Genomic DNA, 19,279 nt, shown 5'->3' on the forward strand with positions numbered 1-19,279 from the left:
TCACTGGGGATGGAGCTTGCAACCTGGGCATGTGCCCTCACTGTGAATTGAACCATGACCTACTGGTTCATAGGCTGATGTTCAACCACTCAGCCATGCCAACTGGGCTAAATTTATTTTTTATTTTGACAGTTTTACAGATATTCCCCATTTCCCCCCACTTTTCCTCTTCCACCCAACTCCCTGCCCCACCCCAGGCCTTCACCACTGCTATCTATACCCATGAGCTGTACAGATATGCATATTAAGTTCTTTGGTTAATCTGTTTCTGTCCCTTACACCCACCTCCCCTCTGAGATATATCAGTCTGTTCCATGCATCCATACCTCTGGACCAGTTTTGTTCATCAGTTTATTTTATTGATTGAAGTAGCTTTAAAATACAGTGTAAATCACCATTACCCATTATAATATTCCAGGAAATCAAATTGAGTGACTATAGTTTTTGCCATCTAACTTGCTATAAGAAGAACCTCTCTTTTAAAAAGTATATTAGTAGCTTTATGTCAAAGGCACTGGAGAGGATGGCATCAGGAAATTTGTCGCTTGTGCTCCCTCTTTTCTATTCTTGTAAAGCACATACTACATGAGAACTTTCCCTTTTGTAAAACTTGTAATAGGTCATAAAGTGTTTTTGTCATTTATTTATAACTAGAGGCCTGGTGCACGAATTTGTGCACTAGTGGAGTTCCTCAGCCTGACCTCAAGCCAAAACTGGCTCTCTGACACCCCTCAAGGGGTCCTGGATTGCAAGAGGGCACAGGCCAGTCCGAGGGACCCCACCAGTATATGATCGGGGCCAGGGAGGGACACCGGAGGTTGGCCAGCTGAGGAGGGACCGTGGGAGGGCTCCAGGGCATGTTCAGCCTGTCTCACTCAGTCCCGATCAGCCGGACCCCAGCAGCAAGCTAACCTACTGGTTGGAAAGCATTTCTACCCTGGGACCCTTGAGTCTGCAGGCCAACACTCTATCTACTGAACCAAACCAGTTAGGGCATGGATTAGCATTCTTATGCAGTTTTAAGCTTTACTAATCATTTTAAGGATGCAGGCATTTAAAAGCATAGGTCATGCAGGCAGAAGTCTGGGATCCTGAGCACAGCTCTCCATGTCTTTCCTTTCTGCATCAGACATTCCTTTATTCAGAGTGTTAGAGGAGGACTCTATAATGAGGGGGTGCAAATTATACACAGCAGAGAGAATTTAGGCTACAAAACATCTCCATTTATTACTCAGATAGTTGCATAGCTTACTTAACAATTTCCAGGGAGCTCATATATCTATAGGTTTTATCTTATTTTGTATACCTTGTGCAATTATAAACCCAGGACATCCTGCTGAAAACAAAAACATCCCATAGATAAGGACTCTCTTGCATAACCGAAATAGATCTTGTATGTTAGTTCCTTAACTCTTCCTTCTTTCCAGCATCACAGCTATCTTGAGAATTATGAAGGTCTGTTAATACTGAAGGTGGACTAGATTTGTTCAGTATTGTTCAGGAGGGCAAAACTGGTTCCAGAGCATAGAAATGAAAAGGATACAGATTACAGTTTGCTACATAAAGCCTTTCTGACAATTATATGAGAAGGTCTACAAAATGGAAATGCTCTCATTGCTAGGTGTGTGCTGCCAAGCAGGGTGCAGGGAAGAGGAGCTTCTGCTTTTCATGGAGGTTGAACTTGATGGCCTCCACTTCCCATCCAAATCTAATAGGTTTGTCCCTAATAAAGTAGTACTATTTTCTGTGTATGTTCTTAGATTTTACTGTCTTTACTGACTTACGGGAAAGGAAAGACATTATTTTTTTTTCTAAATTCATTTAATTCTTCTTGTTATTTTATTTGAAATCTTTTTTTCCCCTCTTGATTTTCTCAAGTCATTTGTTTTTTCCTTTTTCCCCCCTCAGTTTAAGATCCTTAATGTACCCATGTCTTCCCAACTTGCTGCAAATCATTGGAACCAGCAACAGGCAGAACAGGAAGAAAGGATGAGAATGAAAAAGCTCACGCTAGATATCAATGAACGACAAGAACAAGAAGATTATCAAGGTATAAAATCATTTAAAGGACAGAAGTAGAAATATTTGATTCTTTTAGGTCTTTTAAAATATAGAAAATAAACATTATGTTGACCTTTTCATATCATGTTTTTATATATTTAGTCTGAGAAGTTGAATGTTTTTTTTTTGTCCCTTCTATCTTCATTTTTCTCTCACCTATTTATAAAATAAAAATAATTGTCATAATTTGCTCATTCCATAACTCAATTAAATTCCATACCAATAGAGCTATGTTTGCAAGTGAGATAATCAATTTTTAATCATGTCAGCCAAACTGTGAGCAAATTAACTCAACAAATATTTATGATCTCTTTTTGCCTGTTTGGAAATCCTGGTCTTGAGGAACCCATATTCCTTCATATTTGAGGGTATGCTCAAATTAGAGCTCTACTTTTATATAGACACTAGAGGCCCAATGCACAAAATTTGTGCAAGAGTAGGCCTTCCTTCCCCCGGCTGCTGGCACCGCTTTCCTCTAACACCCGGTACCTGGGCTTACCTCCAGCAACTGGGACCTGAGCTTCCTTCCAGCCACCTGCAGGCTCCCAGGACCTGGGCTTCCCTCTCAGCTTGGTTTCGCCTGGAAAGTTGTCTGGAAGGATGTCTGGTCTAATTAGTATATTATGCCTTTATTATTATAGATTATTATAGATACTTAATATTCTTGGATTAACTGGAACTTTATGCAAAGAATCCATGGATATCTCATAAGCCATCTTTTTGGCATCTCTGGCACCCAGATTTTAGAGCCAAAATATAGTTGTTTATATAATATTATACTGACAAACTGCTTTTTAAAAGAAATTTTATTTTATTGATTTCAGAGAGGGGGAGAGAGATACAAACATCAGTAATGAGAGATAATCGTCAATTGGCTACCTCCTGCATGCTCCCTACTGGCTGTTGAGCCCACAATCCAGGAATATGCCCTAACTTGAATCGAACTGTGCCCTCCGTGGTTCATAGGTTGATGCTCAATAACTGACTCACACTGGCCAGGCTGGCAAAATGCCTTTTTGTGCAAGCGGTTGTTGTGTAAATAAACACTCAGTTTCTGTCTTTAAATCTCACTTCTAGCATCTCCTCTTTCAGTTGATGGACAGCATTCTTTTTTAAAATAATATAATTCTTTATTGTTGAAAGTATTGCATGTGTCCGCCTTTCCCCTCATTGACCCCCACCAGCTCAGACCCACCCCCACCCCAGACCTTTACTCCCCTCACTCCCCCCTCATTGTCTGGATAGACAGCATTCTTTTTATTTTCCTTTTTTCCTCCAATATATTTTATTGATTTTTTAGAGAGGAAGAGAGAGGTATAGAGAGTTAGAAACATTGATGAGAGAGAATCATCGGCCAGCTGCCTCCTGCACACCCCCTACTGGGGATGTGCCTGCAACCAGTGTACATGCCCTTGACCGGGATCGAACCTGAGACCTTTCAGTCGGCAGGCTGATGCTCTATCCACTGAGCCAAACCGGTTTTGGCTAGACAGCATTTTTAATAAACTACACATATAAAAACCTAAGTGACCATCCGACCGTTGGCCGTTTGCTCAGTAGCTGTGATGCACAATGAACACCAGGAGCAGACGCTCTGACCAGTAGAGGAGGGAGCCTGATTCCTTGTGGAATCAGCCGTGGGTTAGGTTGCTGCTGGGGCACTGTTGGACCCGAATCTGCATCACCTGCATTCTGGACCCATCGGGGGATGTTGGAGGCCTGGTTTAATGGATTCGTGCCTTGGTGGGGTCCCTCAGCCTGGCCTGCACCCTTTTGCAATCTGGGACCCCTCAGGGGATGTCAGAGAGCTGGTTTCGGCCTGATCCCTGCAGGCCAGGCCGAGGGACCCCACCAGGCCTCTAGTAAACAATAATAGCTAATATTCAGTATAACTATAGGCCAGATACTGTTTTATGTACTTTTTCAAAGTAGTTAATCCTCACAGTTCTATAAATGATTATTATTCACATTTTATATTTAGGGAAACTGAATTCAAAGTCCCACAACTAATTAACAGCAGAACCAATATTATCCTGTTCCAAAAAACAATATTACTATATCTCCTACTCTTTTACTGCCTCACAAGATACTTACTATAAAGGCCAAATTGACAGTAATGGAGGCATTGGATTTTAAAGAGCAAATCTCATTTCTTGATGTGATCTTTCAGTATTTAATCATTTTAATCTGTTTAACGGGTCATTTTCTTTAGTCAGCAACCTGACTGAACTAATACACGTGATCTCTCTAGGGTGTTTTATGCTTCATGGGAGAGAACATTTACCAGAGTTCACCACCTTTTCTATTTTGCTCCTCATGACAGAAATGCTGCAGTCTCTTGCCCAGCGCCCAGCTCCAGCAAACACCAATCGTGAGCGGAGGCCCCGTTACCAACATCCAAAGGGAGCACCTAATGCGGATCTAATCTTTAAGACTGGTGGGAGGTATGACTGTCTCTCTCATTTCTCCCTTAGCTCTTCTGTGTATAAATTAGGTAATTCTGGATTATCGTTCATGATAAAGACCTAATTATTAGCAAAATAGAAAAGTCTTCGTGTTATAGGTATTTAAGAAAAGAAAACTTATTTATAAAGTAGTTACAGGTGTTTGGTTTTTTAAGTCTTGATTTCAGCCACACTGATGTTGGCTTTCACTCTCCCAAGGGGTCTTTTCTGTTTTTAAGGTTGGTTTTTTGCATTTTTAGAGAAGACTGGTTTATATATTAGCCTGAGAGAGATCGTAGGCTTTGTGTTAGGCTCTCTCGTCAGTGTTTAGTCGTCTTAATGTTTAAAAACACTTGAAAGTATAGCAAGCAGGTTGAGTTTGTTTTGTGTTATTTTATTTGTTAAATGATGAAATGTCCTGCTGGGATTTATGTTATTTCTATTACTTTAACTTGAATTGCTAAACCTTAAATAATTAAAACTCTATAAGGAATTTCACATAGAAAATGTTCCCTAATAAAGCCTCTTTTTAAAATCTACTTTTAAAGAATAAAATTATTCAAAGATTTTTTGGGACGTCACCTAAAACTTAAACCATCAACTCAATTTTCTTGTTGTTGGGTTAGGACCCAAAGTGCCATTGGCTTTGCTGCTCTTACTGAGCTCTCTCTTGAATATTAGTATTGAGACTGAGGATATACAACAGACCCAAGATGTCCCCTTATTTGGAGGCCAGATGAACAGGTGTAGAAGGAAGTGTGTTGGAGTAGCAAGAGTAGCTCATTGTTGAGGAGAGTCTCGAAAATGCAGATGTTCTTTAAGCCTGTATCTTTTACTCACTAATATACTTGTGTGTTCCTGATGATGGTTTTCTTTGAACTGTATGTTCAGGCAACTTGAATCAAATTGAAATTTAGAAAATTGGTTTGTCATGACTGTTGAGGGATCTGTTGTGTGTGTGTTTTTTTTTAATATATATTTTATTGATTTTTTTACAGAGAGGAAGGGAAAGGGATAGAAAGCATTGATGAGAGAGAAACACCAATCAGCTGCCTCCTGCACACCCCCTACTGGGGATGTGCCTGCAACCAGTGTACATGCCCTTGACCGGAATCAAACCTGGGACCTTTCAATCCACAGACCGATCCTCTATCCACTGTGCCAAACCGGTTTCGGCTGGGGATCTGTTTTTAATGTCTACTAGCTGTAATGTTTTTAGAAATGCTGTGGGAGGGAGGAAGGAAAAGAAATGCTATACAAACCCATCTAATTAAGCATAGTAAGATATTAGGTTATATTTAATATCCAAATTTCATTAAAGTTCTTTAATAAAACCTTTTATTGCTGCCAAAACGTAGAAGCAGCTAGCTAGGTTAACATGCCATAGAAATATTAGTTTCCTGCTTTTATATTTTTTTAGAGTAGCATTAAATATATACCACAGTATTCTTGATAATACCTGTTTCCTTTTTTTGTCTGGTGATTGGAGAAAAGAACTGTTAGAATATTCTTATATTGATGTTCTCTATCAAGTTCGCCTGTCCATATTGCAAGTGTAGCATCTTCCTAATTTGCAATGCATTGGGTGATACACAATTGATATCTGCAGTAGGGTTTGCTCCTCTCAATTTACATGCATCCAGCACCTACCAGAGATTCAGTCCTGCACTATGGAAAATTGAAAAGTCAGGGGGGGAAAACGTGTTAACTTTCGGTCTATTTATATAGTCCACTGGAAAACTAAGTACAGGTAACTTGAGAGAGATAATTCTTCCCTAGTCATATATTTCTTTAAAAAATCATTGATTGAAAGTCTGTTAAGTACCAAACATTTCTTATGCAATAGGGAACAAAAATGTTGGAAAACAGTAGTGTAAACTTAAATGTTATAAGGGATGTATGTATGAGTACAAAGGCATGCCTTTCTTAATTTGGCAGCAGTTTTTCAAAATTTTTTGTTAAAATTTGTTTTTCTTTCCTCCCTCTAGCTCTGCTTGCCCCTAGTTAGGCAAATTGGAAGAATTGGCCACATTTGTTCTTTCTCACCTCACATTGTGAGGCTCACTGAAGTCTGCTGTCTTCCTGCCTTTTCACTGAAACTGCCTTTCAGCCACCAAGCTGCCTGTGAATGCTTCATTCAGGAGTCTTTTAGGCTGTCAGAGCACTTAGCATATGGACCTTTTCTTCTTGGCACACTCTCTTCACTTCACTTGGCTCTGCTGTCTTCTGGTCTTTCTTTTCTTTCACTGACTCATCCTACTTCTGTCTCCTTACTCCTTTCTGGACTTGCCTCTGCCTAGAGATGCTATGTCTTTGTTTTCTGACTATATATCCAACTATCTTCTAGATAGCCACCTAGATGTCTCATAGGAGCATAAACATCACTATGTCCCTAACCCCCAAGCTGCTCTGCTTCTCTGTTCTCTGGCTTAGTGAAGAGAAACACTGCCTACTTAGTTGTCCAGACTATAAATGGAGGTTTTTAGTTTAGATTCCTCTCTCCATCAATTTCCATATCTAGTTAATTAACAAATTCTCTAATTCTACTGCTGAATAGCTCTTACACTTTCCTATTTTATTCCACTTCTACTGCAAGATTCTAGATCCAGCTATCATCACCATTGCATTATTTCCAGCAGCCTCCTGATCTACTTCTCAGTCTTCAATTTCAACCCCTTCTATTTTATTGTCTCTGCTGTACCCACAGTGTCTTTCTAAAATGAAATCTGCTGTCTGATTATGTGAGGTCTTCAGTGGGTCCTCGTGGCTTATAGGATAAGTCCTAACTCCTCTACTTGGTTAACAGGTTGCGAGTGTACTACCTTATTGGTTTTATCTCCTGCTATTTCTCCCCCCTCCCTCCCACTCCCAACCAAGCTGGCCTTTTAGTTCTTTTACCATCTTTTCACCTTCCTCTGTTTGGAACCCTCTCGTGCTTTATCTCTGGACCACACTGCTCCTCCAGCAGGTATCTCCTTGGTATTCTGAAGTCTGACATAGGTCAGTATGTACTTGCTGTCCTGGCTCAGGGTCTTTCCAAAGACACTGCCAATCACTTGCTAGCTTGCCTATGTTCTCCATGAGGTTGAAAAAATGAGGGCAAAGGCAAAGCTTTTAGTGCCTAGCAAATAGATGCTTAGTAAATATTTGTTGAATGGACAAAGGACCTTTTATAAGTCCATGTGTAGTCATTTAATAAACTTTTCCCACATGTTCTGTTCCCTAGCTTTTTTCCTTATTTCATGATTTTGTGAGAATCCCAACTCTTGATCTACCCTCAGTACCTGGTTTAAATATCTTTTTAAAATCATAACCCAAAAAATAAAATCCTAACTTGTCCATCACTCTTGAAAATGGTTCTCTGCCAACTATTGTGATATTTTCAAAGCCAGTGGTGATAGCAGTGTAGAACAAGCAGACAGGTAAATATGAGTTTTTTAGTCTGTTGAGCACCAAATGTTTTTTAAACTTTTAAGTGAACAAATGTGTAGTCATACTAACTGATGGGGTGGATTTCCCTGGTGGTTTGGCGCCTCTTTGTTTTATTTTTAACACTGGGCCAGACTTAGCAGAAAGATATATATGTAGAGCAGTGGTTCACCAGATGTCTTCAGGAGAACATGCTGAGTGGGGAATTCCTATTTAAAGGAGTGAAAAGAAAATTCTGTGAATGAGGTCTCAAAACTGTTTTCATTTTGGCTCCTAACTTGGCTAGTGCTTTTTAAAAATGTTAATATTGTTGATGTTATATGGCAGATAAAGGGAAATTTATTTAGAAACTGGTTATCAAAGCAGCTTAATGTTTTTCTTACCTGTGGATTTTGATAAGGCTCTGAGGTGTTATGGCTTTTTTCATTTTCTAATAAGGATTGAAAGAGACTATAAATTAAAATCTCAGTCTTTCTCATGGGGTAGTAATGCTCTAACATTTGTTTATAACAAGTTAAAAATAGCAGAAATGCTCTAAGTAAATAATTATCTGGGTATCTTATAGTGCAGAACAAGGTTGTTTTCCACTCTGCTAGTGTTGAAAAACTACAACTTAGCATCTCTGGTAGGTGTTAGTACTAATGTGATTTATATGCTGCAAATTCATATGGATTGCATCCCTGCTCCTTAAACTTTAAAATATTCCCAGTAGGGGGTGTGCAAGAGGCAGCTGATCGATGACTCTCTCTCATCGATGTTTCTAACTCTCTCTCTCCCTTCCTCTCTGTACAAAATCAATAAAATATATTTTTTAAAAAATAGAATCCCTCTGGAATCCAGAGTGTAAATTTTAAGTACTTTTTGGACTCTTACATTTTTAAATCTCCCAGAATCATTGTTTGCTTATAAACTAGTCAAGTGGCACCCCCTACACTATAAGTGATATAAATGTGTCTTATTTACCAAGGACTAGGATCATTTTTTTTCCTATCATTCATTGAATTTATTTAAAGTATTCCTTTTTTACAATTTTTTAAAAAAAATTTCTTTGATTAAGGTATAATATATGTGTCCTTATTCCCCATTGCCCTCCTCACTCATGCCCTTATACCTCTGTTGTCTGTGTCCATTGGTTATGCTTATATGCATGCATACAAGTCCTTTGCTTAATCTCTCCCCCTTACCCTCACCCTCCCCTACCTTCCCTCCGAGGTTTGATGGTATGATTGATGCTTCTCTGTTACTGGATCTGTTTTTGTTCATCACTTTATGTTGTTCAATATATTCCATAAATGAATGAGATCATGTGATATTTATTTTTCTCTGACTGGATTATTTCACTTAGCATAATGCTCTCCAGTTCCATCCATGCTGTTGCAAATGGTAAGAATTCCTTTTTTACTGCAGCTTAGCATTCCATTGTGTGGATGTGCCATAGTTTTTTAATCCACTCATCTGCTGATGGGCACTTAGGTTGTTTCCAAATCTTAACTATGGTGAATTTTCCTGCTTTGAACATAAAGGTACATATATCCCTTCTGATTGGTGTTTCTGGTTTCTTGAGATATATTCCTAGAAGTGGGATTACTGGGTCAAATGGGAGTTCCATTTTCAGTTTTTTGAGGAAACTCCATACTGTTCTCCACAGTGGCTTCACCAGTCTGTATTCCTACCAGAAGTGCACAAGGGTTCCTTTTTCTCCGCATCCTTACCAGCACATGTCATTTGTTGATGATAGCCATTCTGACAAGTGTGAGATGGTACTGCATCGTCATTTTGATTTGCATCTCTCGGATAATCAATGACTTTGAGCATGTTTTCATATGTCTCTTGGCCTTCCTTCTGTCTTCTTTTGACAAGTGTCTAATTAGGTCCTTTGCCCATTTTTTTGATTGGGTTGTTATCTTCCTTTTTGTTAAGTTGTATGAGTTCCCTGTAAATGTTGGAGATTAAAACCTTATTGGAGATAACATTGGCAAATATGTTCTCCCATGCAGTGGGCTTTCTTGTTGTTTGTTGATGGCTTCTTTTGCTGTGGAAAACTTTTTATTTTGATTTAGTCCCATTTGTTTATTTTCTCCTTAGTTTCCATTGCTCTAGGAGCAGTATCTGTGAAGAAATTACCTCAGCATATGTCTGAGATTTTGTTGCGTATGGATTCCTCTAATATTTTTAAGGTTTCCCATCTTATGTTTAAGTCCTTTATCCATTTTGAGTTTATTTTTGTGTATGGTGTAAGTTGGTGGTCTAGTTTCATTTTTTTTTTTCATGTATCTGTCCAATTTCCCCAACATCATTTATTGAAGAGACTATCTTGACTCCATTGTATGTTCATGCCTCCTTTGTCAAATATTAATTGAGCATAGTGGTTTGGCTAGATTTCTGGGTTCTTTATTCCATTGATCTATCTGTCTGTTTTTGTGTCAGTACCAGGCTGTTTTGAGAACAGTAGCTTTGTAATACAGCTTGATATCTGGTATTGCGATCTCACCTACTTTGTTCTTCTTTCTCAGGATTGCTGCAACTATTCGGGGTCTTGGGTCTCTTTTTTTTTTTTTTTTTTTTTTTTTTTTCCAGATGAATTTTTGGAAAGTTTGTTCTAGGTCTGTGAAATACACCATAGGTATTTTAATGGGAAGTGCATTGAATCTGTAGATTGCTTTGGGTATTATGGACATTTTAATGATGTTGATTCTACCAATCCATGAGCACAGTATGTTCTTCCATCTGTTTATGTCTCCTCTATCTCTTTTTTCAGTGTCCTGTAGTTTTCCACGTATAGGTCATTTACCTCTGTAGTTAGTTTATTCCTAGGTATCTTAATTTTTTTTGGTAAATGAGATTGCTTTCCTAGTTTCTCTTTCTGTAAGTTCACTATTGGTGTATAGAAAAGATTTCTTGGCATTAATTTTGTATCCTGCTACATTGCCGAATTCATTTATTAAGTCTAATAATTTTTTAAATATATTTTATTGATTTTTCACACAGAGGAAGGGAGAGAGATAGCTAGAAACATCAATGAGAGTCATCGATCAGCTGCCTCCTGCACGCCCCCTACTGGGGATGTGCCTGCAACCAATGTACATGTCCTTGATCGGAATCAAACATGGGACCTTCAGTCCGCAGAACAACGCTCTATCCACTGAGCCAAACCGGTTTCAGAAAGTGTAATAATTTTTGATGGCATCTTTAGAGTTTTCTATGTACAGTATCATGCCATCTGCGAATAGGACAGTTTTACTTATTCTTTTCCAATTTGGATGCCTTTTATTTCTTCTTGTCTAATCACAATGGCTAGAACTTCCAGTACTATGTTGAACAGGAGTGGTGAGAGTGGGGATCCCTGACTTGTTCCTGTTCTTAGGGGAAATGGTTTTAGTTTTTGCCCATTGAGTATGATGCTTTCTGTGGGTTTATCATATATAGCTTTTATTATGTTGAGGTATGATCCTTCTATTCCCACCTTGCTGAGAGTTTTTATCAAGAAAGGGTGTTTTGGATTTTGTCAAATGCTTTTTCTGCATCAATTTTATCTCTCAATTTGTTTGTGATGCATCACATTTATTGATCTGTGGGTATAGTACCATCCTTGCATCCCCAGGATAAATCCTACTTGGTCATGGTGTCTGATCTTTCTTATGTGCTGCTTGGATCCGATTTGCTAGAATTTTGTTGAGGATTTTGGCATTCATGTTCATGAAGGATATTGGCTTGTCATTCTCCTTCATTGAGTTGTCTTTATCTGGTTTCGGTATTAGGGTGATGCTGGCTTTATAGAAGGAGCTTGGAAGTGTTCCTTCATCTTAAATTTTTTGGAATAGTCTGAGGAGGATAGGTTTTAGTTCTTAGTTCTTCTTTGAATGTTTGGTAAAACTTCCCTGTGAAGTCGTCTGGCCCCGGGCTTTTGTTTGCTGGAAGCTTTTTGATGACTGCCTCAATTTTTCCCATAGTTATCAGTCTATTGAGATTTTTAGATTCTTCTTGATTGAGTTTTGGAAGGTTGTATTTTTCTAAGAATATGTCCATTTCCTCCATGTTGTCTAGTTTGTTGGAATAGTATTTTTTAACAATTCTTTGTATTTCTGTGGGGTCTGTTGTTATTTCACCTCTTTCATTTCTGATTTTGTTTATTTGGGTCCTCTCTCTCTGCTTCTTGGTGAGCCTGGCTATAGGTCCATCAATCTTGTTATCCTTTCAAAGAACCAGCTCTTGGTTTCATTGATCTTTTGTATTGTTGTTGTTTTTGTGTCTCTATGTCATTTATTTCTGCTCTGTTCTTTATTATCTCCTTCCTGTGCTCACTCTGGTCTTTTCTTGTTCTTTTTAATTCTTTAAATTATAGAGTTAGATGATTTACTACCATTTTTTTCTCGTTTTTTGAGGTAGGCCTGTAGAATAATAAACTTCCCTTTCAGGACTGCTTTCATTGTGTCCCATAGATTTTGGATTGTTGTGTTTTTAATGTCATTGGTTTCTAGGATATTTTTAATTTCTTCTTTGATCTCTTTGGTAACCCAATCATTGTTTAACAGCATGCTGTTCAGCATGTGGCATTCTGCTTGTGTGTGTGCAAAATCCCCTTGTACTCAGGACATGGTTATACTGGATTAGGGGCCCATCCTACTCTGATGTGGCCTCTTCTTCTTTCTTTTTTCTTTTTTTCTTTTTTAATTAATATATTTTTTATTGATTTTTTTTTTTTTTTTTTACAGAGAGAGAGGGGGATAGAGAGTTAAAAACATCGATGAGAGAGAATCATCACTCAGCTGCCTCTTGCATACCCCCTACTGGGAATGTGCCTGCAACCAAGGTACATGCCCTTGACCGGAATCTAACCTGGGACCTTTCAGTCCGCAGGCTGATGCTCTATCAACTGAGCCAAACCGGTTTTGGCTGATGTGGCCTCTTCTTAACTGATTACATCTGTAATGACCCTATTTCAAAAGAAGGTCACTTCCTGAGGTGCCAAGAATTTAGAACTCAACATGACTTGGGAGTACACAATTCAACCATAACAAAAATCACGAATTCTCAGCATCTTAGAAAGTAGTTGTAGAAAAGATAACTGGATCACTGTCAGAATTACTTTTTTTAGAGCCCCTTTTCAGGATACTATTGTCTTAATCCAATAGGAGTTTGTGTGCTCCTTAAAAAGCATTGATTAATTTACAGTAAACAGTGACTGGTGGAATTCAGGGGTTCTTTTCTTACCAGGGGTTTGTCCTCGGTACTAGTTCTTTAACCTTGCCCTGTTTGTGCTTCTAGGAGACGTTGATCCAGCAGCACGTGTCATTTCATTAGGTCCTGTATCTGATGTTGTGGATAGTGGAGTCCTCCAGCAATTGAATGAGAGCAGTGGACACATCTCAGCATGTCGGTCTAGAGAGTTGCGAATCTGAACAACCTGGGACAGGCTGGGGCCATGAGGCAGAAACAGCAGCCTCTGCCAACACCGGAACAAGCCGCTTCCAGATAAGGCATAAACGGCCTTTTGTAATGGAAATCACGTGAGGGTTAATCTTCTCTGAGAATGGCAGTCAAGAAATGAGATGGTTAACTTGACTACTGAGCAGTTACACCCAGAAAGAAGAGCGTCAGTGAGATGACTGAGCCTGAGAAGAAGTGATTGTAATGGTAATGGTAAGGGGGAAATGAACTTGAAGTTTTAAACTTGATTTGAGTTACAGTGTCTCTGAATTGAACATCCCATGTTGGAAGAAGATACATTTGGGGGCTCCAGAACTACAGTAGGAAAGTATAGCGCAAGCAGTAAAATCTTCTAGTAAAAACTTACATGCAGGACAACAAAATGATGAAAAATATCAAAGTACCAGAAAATCCACCAGGAAGGCTTTTGTTTAGGAATCTGTTTCAAGAGGAACAAGGGATGAGGGACAAAAATCAGTTTTATCCATCAAGAGTCAGTGATATAAAATTGCCTATTTGGGTAAAAGAAAAATGTGAAAGACTGTTAGTATTACAAAGAGCATGGATTCAGATGACTTAGGGAAGTCACACCAGCCTGAGAAAAGGGATTCTGAGCCCATTGTAAGTATCATTGAAAACAAATGTGCCAGTCAGCATGTCACAGAAAATGGATGAAGGACAGCAAGAAGTGGATCAGAAGATTTTGTTGACCTTCATGGGTTTACAGCCTTTGTCTCTAAACAAAGTATGGAAACAGTAGAGCTTTTATTTTGTTTTTTGTTTTTGTTTTGTTTTGTTCCTTCTCCCTCCCCCCAAATAGAAATGAGGGTTCTTAGTCTGTTTCTGGCAATCTGTTAATTTATTAGGATAGTTGTCTTTCGTTTGCTTTTCAATAGGCATAGTAAATTTAGTTAAAGAGCACATCTGTATGCTACAACTTGATTACATCTTTTTTCTAGCTATTTTGCATTTTTTCTTTTACCATGTTTCAGTTTCTGCATGTAGAATTAAATAAGAAACAAAACTTGTAAAGTTGTAACATTTCACATGGAAATGCTGCCCAATCTTCACCAGCTTCAGAAATCTGACCTTTGCCGATGCTGCAATAAAGTGTTGTAATTTAGATATGCTGTGGTTGGGTTTTATTTGGTTTTGGTTTTGGAAACCTACTAAATGGATAAATTAGTATCTTTCAAGGTCATCTTCATCCTTTCTAAAGTTGTCTCAGATTTCTTCAGCATCTCACTAGTATTGTTGCTCTCACTTTAGCATTCTGTATTTGCATTGTTTTCCTAGGTGCCTGAGTTATTAGCTTACCTTTGGGTCAGTACAAAAAGTAGCCTGTGGAGTCTAGTGAACAAATAGGCTTAAAGCTAATTAGAAAATGTTGGCACAACACGTCTGACATGAGGAGTGTTTATGTTTTTACCATAATGTGTGCAAACCTGGGTGATAAAAGCCTTTGAAAGGCAGGCAGCTCAGAAAGGAATCACAAGAACCATTGTTTTCCATTTCTTTCAAGGTGTTCATTCCAGGGCTTGCTTACATGTATACCAAAGGAGTGCCTGCAATCACTATTGCTAAAATTTTTCAAATTCAGCTGAGAGTCATTAGAGTTGGAAAAGTTTTGTCATTTCTGTTTTAAATTGTTTGGGGGAGCCAGAGATAATTATACTGTATATTATGCAAAACTCAGAGGATATCTGAAAGTCAGCTGTAATTAACCTTCATTTGCCTTTTATATGTCATCTAGAAAGAACAAGTGTGGTGTTTTTGGGAACCATAAAGAAAGATCAAATAAGATGGTACATTATTCAATTAGATTACTATAACAAAAATAGCTTACATAGTGATATGTAAGGTAGATTCTGTTTTATCCACCAAGAAGCTTGCCATATATATATATATATATATATATATATATATATATATATCTCCATTCTATGTAATAAGTAATATGTAGATTGACCATCACTCCAACACACAAGATTGCTGCCCCCATGTGGTCAAAGATCCTGCCCCCATGTGGACACAAGATGGTCACCACAAGATGGCCAACAGGGGAGGGCAGTTGGGGGTGATCAACCCTGCAGGGGACGGCAGTTAGGGGTGACCAGGCCAGCAGAGGAGGGAAGTTGGGGGCAAACAGGCTGGCAGGGGATCAATTAGACATCAATCAGGCTGGCAGCAGAGTGGTTAGGGGGTGATCAGACTGGCAGGCAGAAGTGGTTAGAGGCAATCAGGAAGGCAGGCAGGCGAGCAGTTGGAAGCCAGGAGTCCTGGATTGTGAGAGGGATGTCCAACTGCCCATTTAGGCCTGATCCCTGTGGATTGGGCCTAAACAGGCAGTCAGATATCCCCTGAGGGGTCCCAGATTGGAGAGGGTGCAGGCTGGGCTGAGGGATCTTGCCATCCACCCCACCCTCCCATCGTGCACGAATTTTGTACACCGGGCCTCTAGTGTGTGTGTATACATACACACACACTAGAGACCTGGTACACAAGATTATGAGAAGAATAATATTTTCTAAAAATCAGGTGGCTTTCCCCTCTTTTATATAAAATCAGGTGGCTTTCCAAGAGGGGAAAAGCCTGATTTTTAGAAAAATACTGTTATTCTCATAATTTTGCCAGTCTTTTGGACTGCTCTTTAATCTTTTGATCCCAAAAGGATTAAAGGGCAAAGCTAAAAAGACCCCTGGGAACCTAAGAGTCTGGTGAAAGCTGCCCAGGCCCTTGCATATTCTTAGTCTCTATACTTGACCCATGGAAAAAACCTTGTGGCTAGACAGAAGAATGGATACACGTAGCACACAGTACCTAGAAAAGCCAAACAAGAAGCAAGACTAGAAAAGTGAACACATAAGCAAAGCACAGAAATATAAAGAGGAGAGATCCTGGCCCAGACCCTGCCAGGCCCTGGGGTGGTGGTCCTGGAACGGGTGGAATGTTAACTTTAGAAGAAACCCCCAGTTTGCAGAGGTGTGAGGGCTTAACTCCTTTCAGTGCTGTGAGATCAGTCATCGATGATGTAGTGTTTTGTAATTAATATTGTAGAAATAACTTCTTTAAAAGAAGGAAATAGGCCTAGAGTGGTGAGGCCGCCAGCAAAGAAAAGCAGACCTCAGATTTCTTAATAACTACAGCCATATCATAAAATACCTTTATAATACTCGTACTGGAAAACCTGAGGTAATGGTTGTTTTTTGTTTGTTTGTTTTTGTTTTTATTGATTTCAGAGAGGAAAGGAGAGGGGGAGGAGGAGAGAGAGAAACATCAATGATGAGAGAGAATCATGATAAGCTTCCTCCTGCACGCCCCTTACTGGGGATTGAGCCCGCAACCCAGGCATGTGCCTTTGACCCAGTCGAACCCAATACCCTTCAGTCTGCAGGCTGATGCTCTATCCACTGAGCCAAACAGGCTAGGGTTGTTTTTTTCTATTTTTAAAAACAATGTTTTTAAATAAAAGGCAGAGATGAAATATATCTCAGGTTCCCATCCAAAGTTTTTTACATTCAATTTTTTACTGCCAACTGTCCAGAATCCAGCTGGTATGTTATTTAGTTGCAAATGAAAGATGCCCAATTTAAATTCTGTTAAACTCATGGGAGGTTATTGTAAGGATCCTAAAGTTTGAAACCAAGAAGGAGTATTGTTGGGCTTTAGAAATGACTAAATGCAGTCTGAACTCTCATGTGTGCTTTCTGTTTCTCAACTTTATTCTTCCTCTGTCTTAGTCCGTTCTGGCTGCCATAACAATACCACAGACTGGGCAGCTTAAACAGCAGGCATCTATTTCTCACAGTTTTGGAGGCTAGAAGCTCAAGATCAAGGTGCCAGCATTATCAGTTTCTGGTGAAGCCTTGGCCTGCAATTGGCTGTTTTCTCAACTGTGTCCTCATATGGCCTTTCCTCTCTGCAAAGGACACCAGTCTCATTGGGTCAGGGACCCACCCTCATGACTTCATTTAACCTTGGTTACTTCCTCAAAGGCCCAATCTCCAAATATAGCCACACTGGGGGGGTGGAGCTTCGACCAACGAATTAAAAGGTGTGTGTGGGGAGGAGGGGGGGAGGGAATGACAATTCAGTTCATAATACTAACTAAACTTGGCTGCTAAATGTCCCTGGCTTTTATGTCTTGCAAGTACAGAAGTGACAGGTGCTCTGCAGCAAAATCTGCATAACCACAGAACTGCTGGTCCCACTTGACTAGGTGTCTGTCCTTGGACCAGTGATCTGTAGTCAAGGGGGTGGTATGGCTACTCTCCAGGATCCTTCATAATTACTTGGGGAGGACCATTTCCTACACCCACTATGCAAAATTTGAGCGCACTTAGGTTTTAAATGTGGATTTTCCACATAGCTGTAAGCTTTCTAAAGCTTCATTTTTAAAGAATTCTGAATTTTTTATCAGTATAAGCTCTCATTAAAACATCTATTTTATTCTATGGCTGGCCCCTGGGTTATGGCTGGCCCTGGATATAGTTGTCCCAGCTTTCAATCTTGTGTTCTTCCCTAGACATTAAAACAAAATGGAGGTGGAGTCCATTTACATTTAGAAATTCTTAGCATGTTACAAGTAAAAAAATATTTTTGGCATTCTTATTTAAGTGTGTTCGTGTGTGTGTGTGTGTGTGTGTGTGTGTGTGTGTGTGTTACTTTGAAAGTCCAAAAGAAACTTGACCATCTTCTGTTATCTCTAAATATGCTTCTTTCTGGAGGAGTAATTGAAGATGGTTGGGTTACTTTTCAAATGTTTGTTTCCTTGGAGATGGTTCTACTTTTTAGTTATTGGAAAATCATTTCAAATTCTGTTGAGTGTGTGCATGTATGTATATAAAGATTCATGGTTTTACCCGTTTTTTGGCATCCTACATGATATTGTATAGTCAGTTTTATTTGGGATGCCTAGGCATATAGTATAATATGTATAGATCTTGTATCATAGTAATGTACACGTGAAACCTATTTAATCTTATTAACCAACATTACCTTCAATAAATTTAAGAATAAAATAAGCTGAAACCGGTTTGGCTCAATGGATAGAGCGTCGGCTTGGGGACAGAAAGGTCCCGGGTTCGATTCCGGTCAAGGGCATGTACCTTGGTTGCGGGCATATCCCCAGTAGGGGGTGTGCAAGAGGCAGCTGATCGATGACTCTCTCTCATCGATGTTTCTAACTCTCTATCTCTCTCCCTTCCTCTCTGTACAAAATCAATAAAATATATTTTTAAAAAATAAATAAATTTAAGAATAAAATAAGACCAAATATGAATATAAATACTTGGCAACTGAAGGATTTGTTTGATGATAGCTACTGTTATCATTACACATTTGCATCCGCTGTTTCCTCTGCTGGGAATATCCTGTTCTGTATTACTTGGCTCATACTACTTACCTCTCAAAATTCAGTCCAGACTTTGCCTCTTCTAGGAAACCTTGCTGTGTCCTCACTAGTCACCATTTGATTTAAGTGCTTTACTTGAGCTTTATTAAAATGCCTCTCTGTCTGCCTGCCCACCCCAGGGAGGGAATAGAAGAGGTTTAATGAAATGTGGTTGCTCTGCTGCTGTTCTGCAGAGGAGAAAAGCAGAGCCCTTTATTTGGGAGCACAAGGCTAGGGATGGAGGATCCTTGTGAAGTGCTCAGCAAATGCTTCCCTCCAGACTATGGGAATTCTGGAGTATCTGCCCAACCCTCAGAAAATGCACATGGCCATGTTTTGAACCACCTGCCTCTGCCACATTCAGAACAAAACTTTTGCCCTTGACCCAAATTCTGCCTGATCTTTGCTCTTACTTGCCTTGTCTGGCTTGATCAATTGAGCTCAGGAATTTGGAAAGTGGAAACAGGTCCCACTAGTCTGCCATTTCCCGGTTCTCACTGACTCTGGATGGTATAGCAAGGCAACT

At 39.3% G+C, this 19,279-nt stretch overlaps 1 protein-coding gene across 8 annotated transcripts in view; it reads left to right on the plus strand.

The window, feature by feature from the left end:
- UPF2 (UPF2 regulator of nonsense mediated mRNA decay) overlaps positions 1-14,484 on the plus strand; it is a 112,153-nt gene extending 97,669 nt beyond the window's left edge. For 7 of the 8 annotated variants that reach the window (XM_036452973.2, XM_036452989.2, XM_036453030.2 and 4 more), the window contains 3 exons: positions 1,909-2,050; positions 4,385-4,505; positions 13,200-14,484. In XM_036452973.2, coding sequence (XP_036308866.1) covers positions 1,909-2,050; positions 4,385-4,505; positions 13,200-13,209 — 273 coding nt within the window. In that variant the 3' untranslated portion in view covers positions 13,210-14,484. Of the gene's footprint in view, positions 1-1,621; positions 1,716-1,908; positions 2,051-4,384; positions 4,506-13,199 lie in introns of those variants that run through there. The other variant, XM_036453010.2, reaches the window with a different exon arrangement.
- Positions 14,485-19,279: the final 4,795 nt, after the last annotated feature.

This window comes from Pipistrellus kuhlii, unplaced genomic scaffold (genome assembly GCF_014108245.1).
Source record: "Pipistrellus kuhlii isolate mPipKuh1 unplaced genomic scaffold, mPipKuh1.p scaffold_m20_p_1, whole genome shotgun sequence".
Lineage (NCBI taxonomy): Eukaryota > Metazoa > Chordata > Mammalia > Chiroptera > Vespertilionidae > Pipistrellus > Pipistrellus kuhlii.